Genomic DNA, 12,472 nt, shown 5'->3' with positions numbered 1-12,472 from the left:
CCCGAGCTCGGGATTGGCTTCTCTGTCGGGAAAATCTGCAGAGGAGATTCCTAGGAAAGCCCATTCTTCGTTCTCAACTCAGCCCAGGTGGTTTCCAGGCCCCAGATTTTAAGTTACGGTCCGAAACTTTCTCGCCAGCCGTGCCCCTCCAGCCTATCCACACTTATCAACCGTGACTGACTCACTCCTCCAAAGGCTTTAACAAAAGTTGGCAAGTATAGGGAAGAGGTGCAGTTGGTAGAAGACGGAGCAAAAGTCATCCTCAGCATCAGAGATATTCAACAAGTAGCTGAAAAGCACTCAATTCTAATTTCTCCATGGGAAATGCCATTGCGAACAGACGATATATATCCGGACATGAAAACTCCTCGCCATGAATATACAAGCAGAACTCATAGAAATATAACGGATCGTAGGTTCAGAAAAATGGACGCGGAACATACTAAAATCGAAAACCAAAAAAAAGTGAAACGTCGAACCTGTCGACACTGCCCCATCTATCTATTCTATTTCCCCCGAATTCCCTTCTGCCTATTCTCCCTCTGCCTTTTCTCCTTCGCCGCCTCCCGCCGCCTCCTCTTCCATGCCCGATTGTTATCGCCCCGATTCTCCCAAAACCACTTCGCAAAGTCACTCTCATTCTTCTCTTCATCCTTTTTCTCACCAGCCGCTGTCAGATTTTTCGAGGGCGTAGCCAAAGTAGCTTCAGTTTCATCAACATCATCATCGTCCCAAAATCTACTCCTGCTCGGAGCGGCAGTGTCTGGAGTGGGTGCCGCGCTGCGCACAGTTCGTGACATAAGGTCCTGTTTCGTAAAAGGGGTTTGCGGCTCTCCTATATTGAGGTAGTGGTAAGAGCGGTTATGCTCTGCGGTCGTCATAGCGTGGTCATCTTGTTCTTCTTCGATGTCATCGTCGTCACCACCGTCGAAGAAACTGAATTGCGTGTTGATCTCTAAAGGCGGTTTCGAACTGCTGCAACCACGTCGTTTGGCGGGTCGCTTGAAAAGGGCCTCGAGAGGGTGGACTTCTGTGGCAACTGCTGGTGATTGGATGGGGTTGGAGTCTTGGCCTGGGGTTTTTTCTTTCCTCGTGGCGGGTGGATTTGGTGAGTCTTTGCTGGGAGTTAGGAGGATAGATGGGTGGGTGGTCGTGTTTATGGTGTTGTTGGTTTGTTTGACATGCTCCTTGTTCATGCTCTGCACCTTTTCGTCCTCCTCCTCCTTCCCTTCTTCGTCTTCTTCTTCTTCGCCACTTTCAGACGATGGAGATGATGAGGCTGAGTTGTTTCCACTGGATGAAGAGGTGGACGAGAGGCCAGAATCTGCTTCTTCGCCTTCTTCGGAATCGCTGTCTTCTTCTTCAGAGGAGCTTTCGCTGGAAGAACTACTAGACGAAGTCTCGTCACTGTCCACCTCGGCATGAGCTGGTCGCTGTGGGACAACCTTTTCCATCATTCCCTTCTTGCCTTCCCCAACCCCTTTCGACTCTAGCGGTAATAGTTTCGCTTTAGGTCTGTCCTTCATAACCCGTTTCTCCTTAACGTTGCCTGCGCGGTCTATCCAGCCTTTACCATCCACATATTCACTGGTGAGGCTTTCTTCTGGGGGGTTTTCGCCAGTCCTAAGGAAGCTCGGGATTGTGGTCAAGTTCTCAAACTCATGCACAACCACGTCCCCATTTATCTTGTCCTTCTTTTTCTTCTTCTCCGATGATTTCTTCTTCTTTTTTACGACGTCAGACCGATTGGGAGGCACAGTCGTCCGGAATAGACACTCGGGTTTTTCTGTATACTTTGAGGACTGAGACTTGCGCTTTTCCTCCTTCTTGTCTGACTTGCGACTGCGCTTGTTTTGACCTGCGGGCTCTGTCCAACCACGCTTTACATGTCTACCTTGGGGCAATTCGTGCCCATCGACAATATTATCTGTAGTTTTCTGCTCTTTCGAGGCTTTGTCTGGTTTGGACCGGGGTAAAGTGGAGGCAGTATCGGGGTGGCCGTCAGCGTCTGGCGCAGGGCGTTTGACCGGACGGGCTTCGTGGATCTTTAGTTTTTTCCCTTTCAAAATGGTCCCGTTCAGTTTCTTCACAACCTTCTCTGCGTCCATTTTAGGTAGGTTAACAAATCCGTAGTCGTTCTCGGGAAAGGTCTGGACGGAGTGGTAGGAAATATCTGTCGCAGCTTCAACCGCGGCGAGACGAAGGATGGATTGGAGGAGCTCTGGCGTCAATGGAGAGATATGAAGACGGGTCGTATCGGCGCTTGCCATTGCGACTTCATCCCTATAGATTGTGCCACCGATGCTGCTTGCCACTGCCGTGTCTTCGTTGCCATTTACTCCCGGCTTAATTCGCATGATATTGCAGGCGGCTAAAATAATAATGAAATAAATACACGCCGTGTATTGTAACTTACGCCTTGGCACATCTGATTTAGCGGTGAGTATTGAACTACCCAATCGGGACAACCAGCCTCGGCAGAATAACTAGGCCAAGCCAGTGCCAACTCCCACCCACCCATGAGCGAACATCTAGAGGTTAACATTCCCACCGCTAGCATCGCCGAGTTATCCGGAGCATCGGCTGTGACAACGATTGGCGCCTTTAACGTGTGTGGTTTCTCGAAGTCAATACTGCGGTTGATACAGCAATCCCATTATTGATACCGTGTGCTGTGCAGCGCTGCCCATCTCGCCGCTGCCGTATCTCACGCTGCTCTGCAGGCAAATCTAGAACTTGACCCATGACCTAATCCAACTGTATCACGTCTCCCAACACATTTCTTTTCTACTTCTACATACACTTGTTAAATGTTGAAGAACTTGTTCGCTCACATGGCCGGATTCTTATCCTTACTGTCCCAGCCATCGTCGGGTCTGATTACCCCTCCTATCACCAATTTCTAGGTCGTCACTGCAAGCTGCGCGCACTCCGCGTCCTTCTGATCGACGACGCGGGCTATCTCTCGGAAACAAGAGCTATTATACTATCCTGGACTTGAGTGGATACGCCCTGTCAAAACTGCATCCTGTGCTCCCTCCTTCGTTCCACGATGGGAAATACTGCCACCAAAGAGGCAAGGCCCCCGGTGGGAACGTCTGGGCGAAGTGGCCATGGACGAGGTTCATCTGGCGGTGCTGTGACGTTCGGAGGCCATAGTCGTTTTCATAATCAATCGGACGGTTCACATCCCGGAGGCTCACCAAGGCACTTCCGTGGGAGTCGACCGGATCTTTCGTTTCTCGGGATTGGACCAGCGGTTGAGAGAGACACAGTTGTTGAGCGAAAGGAAACAAAACAGGAGAGGGATGCTAGACGACTAGCAAGAGAACGAGCTGTAAGAATTAAGGAACGGGAACGCAGCATGAGAGAAGAGCACGTGGATGGTGGTTATTTGGTGACACAAGGAGTTTATACTGGTACTGAGGATTTCAACAAGGCAGTTGTGCGCCAATTAATGGTATGTATTTTTTCCCGTAATGTCTTGCGCCTTGCTTATTTATATAAAATTGATAGGTTTTATAATATATATCCATCCAACTGACATTCCATTTAGATTGAGAGAAGACTTGCCCCTTTTTGGAAAGGTTTAGAGGAGTTTTCAGAGTCGTGGACGGAGCACCAGCTTATGGCTGCGGCTAAGGGTCTTCCGATTCCCGCTCCTGACGAAATCCCGCCTGAATTAGAATATAAACTCACCCCGCCGCGGCCACCAGAGGAACGGGACTTACCAGAGCAAAATCTAAACAACTTGACGGTTCCTATAACCTCCAGGTCGCAGTCGTACAATTCCGATACCTCTTTCAGTGCCCATCCAGTATCTCCGTCCATTTCTCTTCAGCCTCAGCTCTCCCCCAGTGGTTCAGGCTCGCCAGGTCCACATCTCTTCCGTGGGCGAGCTAAAACTTTGGCCTCCCCGACGGCATCGTCTAAAAATAGCTCACTAGGCGAGATGTCCCCTCGAGAAATACAGCTTCCCAAGGACCCATTTGTCAATGGCCAACCAATTGAAGCGTACCTCTATAAGAACCCGATTGAATGTCCGATATGCTTCCTTTTCTATCCCCCATATCTCAATAGAACTAGATGTTGTGATCAATTAATCTGCTCGGAATGTTTTGTACAAATCAAACGCGCCAATCCCCATCCTCCCGAACATGAGCATCGGGATTCCAGCTTACCACCACCCCCTGATCAACCAGAGGGGCAATTGATCTCCGAACCAGCTGCCTGCCCCTTTTGCGTTCAGCCAGATTTTGGTGTTTCCTATGTACCACCCCCATTCCGAAGGGGCCTTAGCTATCTCCCGAGTAACGGCCTGAATAATACTTTAACCTCTCCAGCGTCGTCCACATCGTCCGTCGCGTCTAGAAATGCCAATCCCCAATCAATAACCACACGATGTCGTGCTAATTCGCTATCTGCAAATTCCCCAACTGTTATTACGACCGATAAGATTCGACCCGATTGGGCTCAAAAACTCCAAATGGCACGGGCACAGGCGGCCAGGAGATCAGCTGCTGCAACTGCGTTGCATGCAGCTGCGTATGTTAATGCAATGAGCAACCCCAGTGAATCTAGAGGTATGGCAAGCAGCAGTAGACGTATGTTGCGACGAACAACTGGTCATGGATCGGATAGTCCAACTAACATTGCCGGCTCTGTTGCTCTTTTGGCGGAGCGACAAGCCACTGCTGCAGACCGTGAAAATGATCCCCTTGCAGAAAGCACGTTTAATTTAGCGCCTGCACGCGCAAGCTCTCGACGAAGCCGGGTGGACGAACTTGAAGAGATGATGATGATGGAAGCCATAAGACTTAGTCTCGCCTCCGAAGAAGAAAGACGGAGAAAGGAAGAGAAAGAGGCCAAGAAAGAGGCCAAACGGCGAGAAAAGGAGGCTAAAAGGGCGGAAAAACTTGCGAGGAAGAATGCCCTTTACAGCAATAACCCTAGCTCTGTGGCTCTGGATGCTGCTGGAAATAGCACAGGTAGACCTGACCGCGAACCCCCGCTTCCTGTTACTGTACATGAGCCGTCGAACGACAAAGGAAAGGCTGTTGACCGTCCTGCATCCTCATCCGAACCTCTGCACAATGACCCCCAACCCCCTAGTTTACCCGCGCTACACATAAGGCCCTCTGAAGACGATGACCTTTCCTCCGTATTCGCTCCGTCATCAGCTTCAGCAGCAAATCGATCGCATCTCCGACATCTTTCGAGCACGTCATCTTCCAATTCATCGTTGGTCGAGTCTACCTCAGGGGAACTGATAGGATCCACCTCCGCGCCCAATTCCACTAACTCGGCTATTGAGCCCGTATTAAATTTCAGGAGCCTCGACGCTGTGATTGGCGACGAGGACAAAAGTTGTAACGAACATCTTGAGGGAGTAACGAGCGCGAAAGAGACTCAGCAACCATCCACTGATGATGCAACTCGTTCCTCCACCAATCCAAATCTAGAACCGGAAGTAGAGCCGGCGCCCAGCGAGCACGTGTCACCTGTGCAAGAAGGGCCAGGCCTCAATAAGGATGAAGATGGTTTTGGCGACAAAGAGCTGCAGTCGCATTCTTTGGAAATCACGTGTGAAGGTAGTGCGAACATGGAAACAACAGGCTAAAAGTAATTTCCGACTTGAATCCGAAACCAGATGATGTGATGGTAAATTGCCTCCCCTCATTATTTTCGGTCTCCGCTCTCCGAAATACTTCCCGCTCCCCATCTCCACCTCACTCCTCTCTCCCCGTCATCGTACCTTTTCTTACCGGATTTCCAACCTCCAACCTCCCATTCCCTCGCCTACAAACCAAGAACTTAACCTTGCTTTTATGTCACCGTTATGATAAAGACTGGAACGGACAACGTATGCATCCATTTATGTAAAGCACGAAGCCACTTGCCTTTTTGTCTTCTTGTTTAGCTCTGTTTCCCTCGTTTTCCCTGTATTGCCCCCCACACCCACCCACGCCTCCTCCCTTTTTTATGATATCTGTTGGTGGGTTTTGCCTTTTGTCTTATGTCTTCTGTTGTTTCATGTAGCAGCTCCCCAAGAGTATCTCCTTCCATTCCTTCTATTTGTTAGCTTTTCAATGTTCCATCCAGGTGGCAAAACTCCCGAATATAGTAGTAGCCTTGGTGCAGCCCGTTTCACTACTTTTTTCCTTCTCACGACTTTTTTACAAATCGCTGTTGCTCGGCTTGATGTTTTCTGACTTTTTTTTTTTTTTTTTTTTTTTTTTTTTTTTGTTCTCTTTCTGGCGACTTTGTACATGTACATGCATACAAAGATAGACACTGTCTGCTACTCTTGTGAATGGAAACTTAACCAGTTTCCTATCCATGTCTAGTAGTTTTCTATGTGAAATGAATTCATCACAGAGTGACTAACAAGCATCAATCAGAGTTTCATGAACTTATATGATGATAGCATTTACCCCAGGGTCAGACAATGAACTGAATCTCATTGAAATTTTCTACAATGGTATGATTTATATCAATAGTTCTGTGCAGTGAATGAATATCTTAAGTTATAATGATCAAATTTCAGTTATATAGAAATTAATATCTATTCTCTGCTATTTAAATTTATGATCCTTTTTTTAATATCATGACTCGTGTTAAATAAGTACTCTGCCAAGAAGTCTGAAATTCATGTCAAGTGGAAACAAGCCTGTATACCAAAAACTGAATCTATAAACATCTCAACCTTCCCTGGACTCCTTACTATGTAACATGTGGTTTCCACAGGGAGTGGGCCGATTTCACATCTCTCTACTTGATGATCTGGCAGTTTGTCTAATCTCTGAATTAATTGCCTCTGATATACCCGCGCCTCCATTCCAGCGGTATTAGCATATCTCTCACCTCTACTGATTCCAGTGTTTCCCCTCTCTCGTTTCCAACTGTTTCTCATTTCCCCAAAACACATATATAATAGAGCAGCAGAAACAGTTTCCGGGCGGCAAAATCAGCAGGTATATTTCCTCCTAGAAAAGATGGAGCCCAATAGAGATGACGTGAAGGGGTTTCCCTAAATTTGAATAGTAATAATTAATGATAACAACAATACATTAATGACTGCGAGGGCCATGTGTGTTAGTAAGATTGAGCGTCGAGCCAGAAGTTTGATGATGTGTTGATGATTAACATTAACTACGTTTCCAGGGGTGGAAGAAATTAAACCTTAATTTATGGTTCTTGTCAGCGCCGAGCCTCAACTCCTCTCAGTTTGTAGTTTACCTACATACATACAACACTCCAACCAACCCTCGACCGGGACCAGATGAGACCGGTTGACAGCCAGCGCCAAATACATGCAAGCAGTCATTTGGAAGCAAAGCCAACGTCTACTCTATAAGAACACGTACAGCGGGCACGCGGGACTGATGGACTGGTGGATTGACCATTGCCCGTCTACCTCCATGTTGATTGGCTTCCTTCTAGTGCTCTCCGCTGGATATCCGACAAAGAGCAGCACATCTCAGGGAGCGGCTGTCAAATAACGTTGGAATCTGGTATGATTCTCACACTACGCAACCGATTGCTATTCTGCCTGCCAACCTCTTTTTGCCTGTGTATCGGGTCCGCGCCCAGCGTCCTCCTTCAGCTCACCTGATAGCAAGATAATTCCACGGATATAGATATAGTTACGAATATATCCACCGCACCATTTTATCTTATTTCATATTTTGACATTCTTTTTTTCTTTTTCTTTTCTTTTCATTTCTTTTTTTTAAACAATAAAATACGACACGAGGTTGTCTTTAGAATATATTATGGCCCCCGATCTAAATTCTGTCCCCCCTTCGCCGCGCCCACGAGCCCCCTCCCGAACATTGTCCCTGCAACCTACAACCACCAACTTAACATCCGCTCAACCATCGCCCTCAGCGTCTCGACGAGTCTCGCAAGTCATGGGTCCACCTCCAGTTCCACATATTCCCACGTCTCCTGGTCTTACCGCTGGCGATAATGCTGGCGTGGGGATTGGTCCTGGTACGGGATATTCTCTGCTTTTTTTCCCTTCACTATTACACCCTTCACGCATGTTCTGCTTAGTGCTAACTATATCAATTCTCTTTTTTTACAGGTCCCATCCGGCACCCTCGTCCCCTTACGGTTGCTGATCTACACTTGGAGCTGGAGAAGGAGCAGGAAGCAGTGGTACGGAACTAAACTCCTCCTTTTCTATTCAAGAATCGTGACTAGCTGACCGATATCAAAATCCAGGTAAACCGTCTCACGCGAGAACTCACCCTCCTCCGCCAACAGACCGCCTCGGTGGCATCCACAGCGTCCTCGACGTCCACCAACGTCAATGACTCCTCAGATCCACATCACCAAACTCCGTCACACCGAAATCGATCCTCCTCGAACATTAGCTCACGCAGTGTCGCAGGAGCAATATCAGGAGTGATAGCAGGAGGAGTGACAAGCATTGCCCCCTCCCGTGAAAGGGATGCACCATCCTCCGCTTCACGCCCATCTCTTGGAGGAAGCCTCAGCCGCGAAGCTTCCGTAACATCACGCCGTCAGTCAGGAAACGCCTCCCCGTTGCTCTCGTCATCATACCAGCCGCATGCGGAGAACATATCGCACCACCACCACCACACCTCCAACCAAAACCCTTCCCATCCCCCAACCTACTCATACTCTCACCCTTACTCTCCCTCCTACCGCTCATCTTTCACCTCCCCCCCGGTCCCAATCCCTTCCTCCCAACACTCTGCCACGACGGCAGACCACGCACGATCCGGCTCCATGTCCTCCTCCGCGGGCATGTTATCAAGATACGAAGAGGCAGCCCACCATCGGGCAGAGTTAGACACTGTGAAACGGGAAAACGAGATGCTTCGCCGACGAATTCGAGAACTGGAAGCCGACCTGAAGGACTACCATCAGCCTTCAGCTCTTCCCGCGTCGCAACCTGCACAACAGCCGCGCACGGTAGAGAATGGCCCTGCCACAACTACTTCTAGCCTCACTACTGGGTTGAGGGCGACATCGCTTGCTGATGATTCCGCTGTCGAGCGGTGAAGAATCAAGTGCCTTGTGTGAAGCTGAATTTAAGACTTCTTAGAATGTAAAGACGCTACCGCTCAACCGATACACCACTCTTAAATATTTATGTTTCACTTGTTTCGCGGTATGACTATCATCATCTAATTGATTGCTGTTTTGCTGTTTTGCCGTTTTACAATTTCTTCATGCGATGCTCTTCCCGATTTTTCAATGCACGAAGCATAACATAACGACCAGCTCATTATTATTCCATGACACATGAGATCACATTGTCCTATCCTATTTCTTTTTAACAAAAAACTATCATTGCTCATTTTATTCCCCATTTTACTTTCTTTCAATTTCTTTTTCTTTTCCTTTAGTTTTATTTTCGTCAACCGTGGACGAAGAGACTGCTTTGTTTACCTGGCACATAATTGCTTTTGTTTGTTTGGCGGATCAACCCAGGCTGGGGTCGATGTAAAGATCAACTAAAAGACTAAAAACAGCTTGCCTCTGGCAACCCTCTCTTTTCCGAATACGAAGAACTATTTTACTCGATTTATTTAAGCTCTTAAACGAATGCCTAATTTTCACATGCAAATATCAACCAGAGCGACGTACTGCGTAAGTACCCCGCCAGTTTAAGCAACAACTGGGCAACTGGCGGGGGACCTCGGAGCACTGTGGCTTACCTAACTACCTAGTGAAGCCAAGGAAAGCCACAGCGTCAACGACGTCACTTGTGGCGCAGCTGCTCGCCCACCCCTCGATGACGACGATGGAAACAACATCCACGGCAAACTTCAAGACTTCGTCTTTTTTGCCTCGCGGTGTATATATAGCTGCAATAGAGTCTCTCCCCCGGGACTTGTTATTGCTCTGGAATTTTTCTTCGATCCTCTATATAAATCACCAGATAACGGATTCCTCTATACCTCTCTAACTCTACTTCAATCGGCAGATATAACTACAGCTCAATCTCATATTATCCTCAACCATGTCTTCGCATACCACCGTCCATGTCGCGGATATCTCATCCAAGACGACCGAGAAGGAAGTAAGGGATTTCTTTAGTTTCTGGTATGTATTATTATTACTCTTTGTCTCTCTCTATGTATGGAGCACAGATAACGAGTCTGAACCATGCGTCGCGCGAGAGCCGTGTCCCCAAACCTATCGCTGTTGTTAACACCTAAGCGACTAACATTTATATTCCAGTGGAAAAATCACCTCTCTATCAATCACTCCTAGCTCAGGAGAGCCAGATGCTACTCAATCAGCAACAGTAACCTTTGAGAAGGAGGCGTGAGTTTTCCCCTTGTAACTACCTAACGTCCAGTTTTTAAATCTAAAATCATCAAATGCTAAACATAACTTTCAGCGCTGCCAAAACCGCCCTCCTGCTCGACAACACCCAACTTGGCCCATCGTCCGTCAAAGTAACCGCAGCCGCATCCATTGACGATCTGACCGGCGCCAACCCTCACGCCGAATCCCCCGAATCAAAACCCGACACCGACGGCGTCCACGACATCGAACAAGAAGATAAACCCCGCTCCCGCATAATCGCCGAATACCTCGCCCACGGCTACGTGATCAGTGACCACGCGATCCAACAAGCCATCGCCCTCGACAAGAAACACGGCTTCTCTGCCCGCTTCCAGAACGCGCTCAACAACTTCAACGCCAAGTTCCATGCCACTGATAGGGCTAAGAATATCGATACTAGCTACGGCATCTCTGATAAGGCTGCCAGTGGCCTGCGCGGGCTGAGTTCGTACTTTGAGAAGGCCCTAGGCACTCCGACAGGGCAGAAGGTGAGAGATTTCTATCTGCAGAGTGATAAGCAGGTTAGGGATATTCATAACGAGGCGAGACGTTTGGCAGATTTGAAGAGTGGGAAGGGCGAGGAGGAGGGGGAGGCCAGCCATGATACATCCACTGAAGCCACGGAGAAGAAAACCACGTGAAGCCCCATTTGAGGCTTCAGTGTGGGCGTCACGGGAAAGGCATGATTGAGGAGGAAGTTCATATGTCGAGGCGGTTATTCCATTTTCTTATTTTTTATGTCCTTTTAATAGCTTTTGAAGCTCTTCTGCTTTTCCTGGGGTGATGACGTCAACGACCATGATATGGTACGATAACCGAATATCTCAAGGCTGGGACTTTCGATCCTTCTTTAGTTTCTTGACCTGTGTACTTCTAAATTCGTTTTCTTGCTTTCTGTTCCAGATATCTGCCTAACTCTCTCCTGTAGCTCGCTCTATTATTCACAAAATTGATATAATACATAACTCTTACTACAAAACCCATTTATCTCCAAACTGAATTCAATTCTCGGGAATGGTATGTGCACTGTGGTGTAGTCCTGGTTATATACAAATACACTGAAAATACTCACTCATCCCCTCCACAATCGCGCTCATTCTCGTTGCCATATTTGGTGCCCATCAATTCATTCACCTAAGACAATAAACTCATTGTTTTATACAACAGAAAGCAAAGATATAAAAGAAAGAAAACAAGAAGCCTCTCCCAACAACCCCTTCAAACCACCGTCCACCAACCTACCCCTACCCCCTCCCTTCCCTTCCCCCCACCACCACCACCAATATCCCTACGTACTATTCATATATCCAACCCAACCCCCCAAAAAACCTACTTCATCCCCACAACCCCCCTCTTCGCCGTCTTCGTCTCCGACTCCGCCTCAAGCGGATGCACCGGGTTACTCAGCAAGTGCACATTTCCCTCACTATCAACCATTGCCCCTGGCACACTCCCACTCCCACTCCCACTCCCACTCCCACTTCCACTTCCACGCCCACCAGCACTACCGCCACCAGCAGCAGTCCGTCCACTACTCGCCAGATTCCTCATGGGCTGTTCAGCATCCGGTCCATGGCCGTTTATGGCGGTCTGCTCGGCCTTCCCGGTCCAGCCTGGGACGTCGGATTCTTGGGGGCCGGTTTGGCGGGATGGGGAGGGGGATTGGCGGCCGGCGTGGTGGGAGGACATGGTTTGGGTTTGTTTTGGTGGGATATGTGTGTGTGTGTGTGTGTGTGTGTGTCCCGTCTGGGAGTGGTTTGCTTTGAGGATTATCCAGATAAATGTTGAAACGTATAAACTATATGTGGCGTTGTGGTAGTTGTGTTCTTTCGCTTTCTCCGTCGAGACGGGGTAGAAAGAAGATTTGGGACGGGAGGGAGTTATGTTTAGGTTTTCTTTTTAGTTTCTTAAAAAGGGCGATTATATGCTCATTTATCCAGATGGTATGCATTAAGTATATATATCTACATACTATCAAGTTTCCCCTCAAAAAACTTAGATAGGTTTTCGAAAAAAGGGGGAAAGGGGGTTAAGACATCATCATGACGTCTGTTTCTTCTTGTCCACCCACACCCCACCCACACCAACCCAATCAAGCATCAATGAATTGGATTCGAGGTAGGAAACACATGAATATGGG

At 48.1% G+C, this 12,472-nt stretch overlaps 5 protein-coding genes across 8 annotated transcripts; 3 read left to right on the top strand and 2 right to left on the bottom strand.

Moving 5' to 3' along the window:
- Positions 1 to 506: 506 nt before the first annotated feature.
- Positions 507 to 2,357, bottom strand: BDCG_07198 (uncharacterized protein; the record flags this gene model as incomplete). Its single annotated transcript, XM_045422983.1, has 1 exon — positions 507 to 2,357. The coding sequence occupies one exon, from the start codon at positions 2,355 to 2,357 to the stop codon at positions 507 to 509; it is 1,851 nt and encodes a 616-aa protein (XP_045278488.1).
- A 136-nt stretch (positions 2,358 to 2,493) lies between these two features.
- Positions 2,494 to 6,743, top strand: BDCG_07197 (C2H2 zinc finger protein; the record flags this gene model as incomplete). Of its 3 annotated transcripts, none has more annotated exons than XM_045422982.1 (3): positions 2,494 to 3,460; positions 3,557 to 4,583; positions 4,701 to 6,576. In XM_045422982.1, the coding sequence occupies 3 exons, from the start codon at positions 3,053 to 3,055 to the stop codon at positions 5,618 to 5,620; spliced, it is 2,355 nt and encodes a 784-aa protein (XP_045282027.1). The 3 variants fall into 3 exon arrangements, with proteins under 3 accessions (XP_045282027.1, XP_045278487.1, XP_045282028.1); XM_045422981.1 differs by having other exon boundaries at positions 3,053 to 3,460; positions 3,557 to 4,604; positions 4,701 to 5,620; XM_045422980.1 differs by having other exon boundaries at positions 2,537 to 3,460; positions 3,557 to 6,743.
- Positions 6,744 to 7,775: 1,032 nt separating this feature from the next.
- On the top strand, positions 7,776 to 9,036 carry BDCG_07196 (uncharacterized protein; the record flags this gene model as incomplete). Its single annotated transcript, XM_045422979.1, has 3 exons — positions 7,776 to 7,995; positions 8,090 to 8,163; positions 8,230 to 9,036. The coding sequence occupies 3 exons, from the start codon at positions 7,776 to 7,778 to the stop codon at positions 9,034 to 9,036; spliced, it is 1,101 nt and encodes a 366-aa protein (XP_045278486.1).
- Positions 9,037 to 10,000: 964 nt separating this feature from the next.
- On the top strand, positions 10,001 to 10,973 carry BDCG_07195 (actin cytoskeleton protein; the record flags this gene model as incomplete). The annotated part of the gene is made up of 3 exons (XM_045422978.1): positions 10,001 to 10,083; positions 10,222 to 10,308; positions 10,385 to 10,973. The coding sequence occupies 3 exons, from the start codon at positions 10,001 to 10,003 to the stop codon at positions 10,971 to 10,973; spliced, it is 759 nt and encodes a 252-aa protein (XP_045278485.1).
- Positions 10,102 to 12,373, bottom strand: BDCG_07194. Of its 2 annotated transcripts, XM_045422977.1 has the most exons (2): positions 10,940 to 12,373; positions 10,102 to 10,835 (listed from the first exon to the last, which is right to left on the bottom strand). In XM_045422977.1, exon 1 carries the CDS (start codon positions 12,019 to 12,021, stop codon positions 11,662 to 11,664), a length of 360 nt encoding a protein of 119 aa, XP_045282026.1. In that variant the 5' UTR covers positions 12,022 to 12,373; the 3' UTR covers positions 10,102 to 10,835; positions 10,940 to 11,661. The 2 variants fall into 2 exon arrangements, with proteins under 2 accessions (XP_045282026.1, XP_045278484.1); XM_045422976.1 differs by having other exon boundaries at positions 10,102 to 12,373.
- Positions 12,374 to 12,472: the final 99 nt, after the last annotated feature.

The sequence above is a fragment of the Blastomyces dermatitidis genome (genome assembly GCF_000003525.1).
Source record: "Blastomyces dermatitidis ER-3 genomic scaffold supercont1.8, whole genome shotgun sequence".
In the NCBI taxonomy this organism is placed as follows: domain Eukaryota; kingdom Fungi; phylum Ascomycota; class Eurotiomycetes; order Onygenales; family Ajellomycetaceae; genus Blastomyces; species Blastomyces dermatitidis.
Note: the sequence above shows the minus strand (reverse complement) of the source record. Positions and strands in the feature narration are given on the sequence as shown.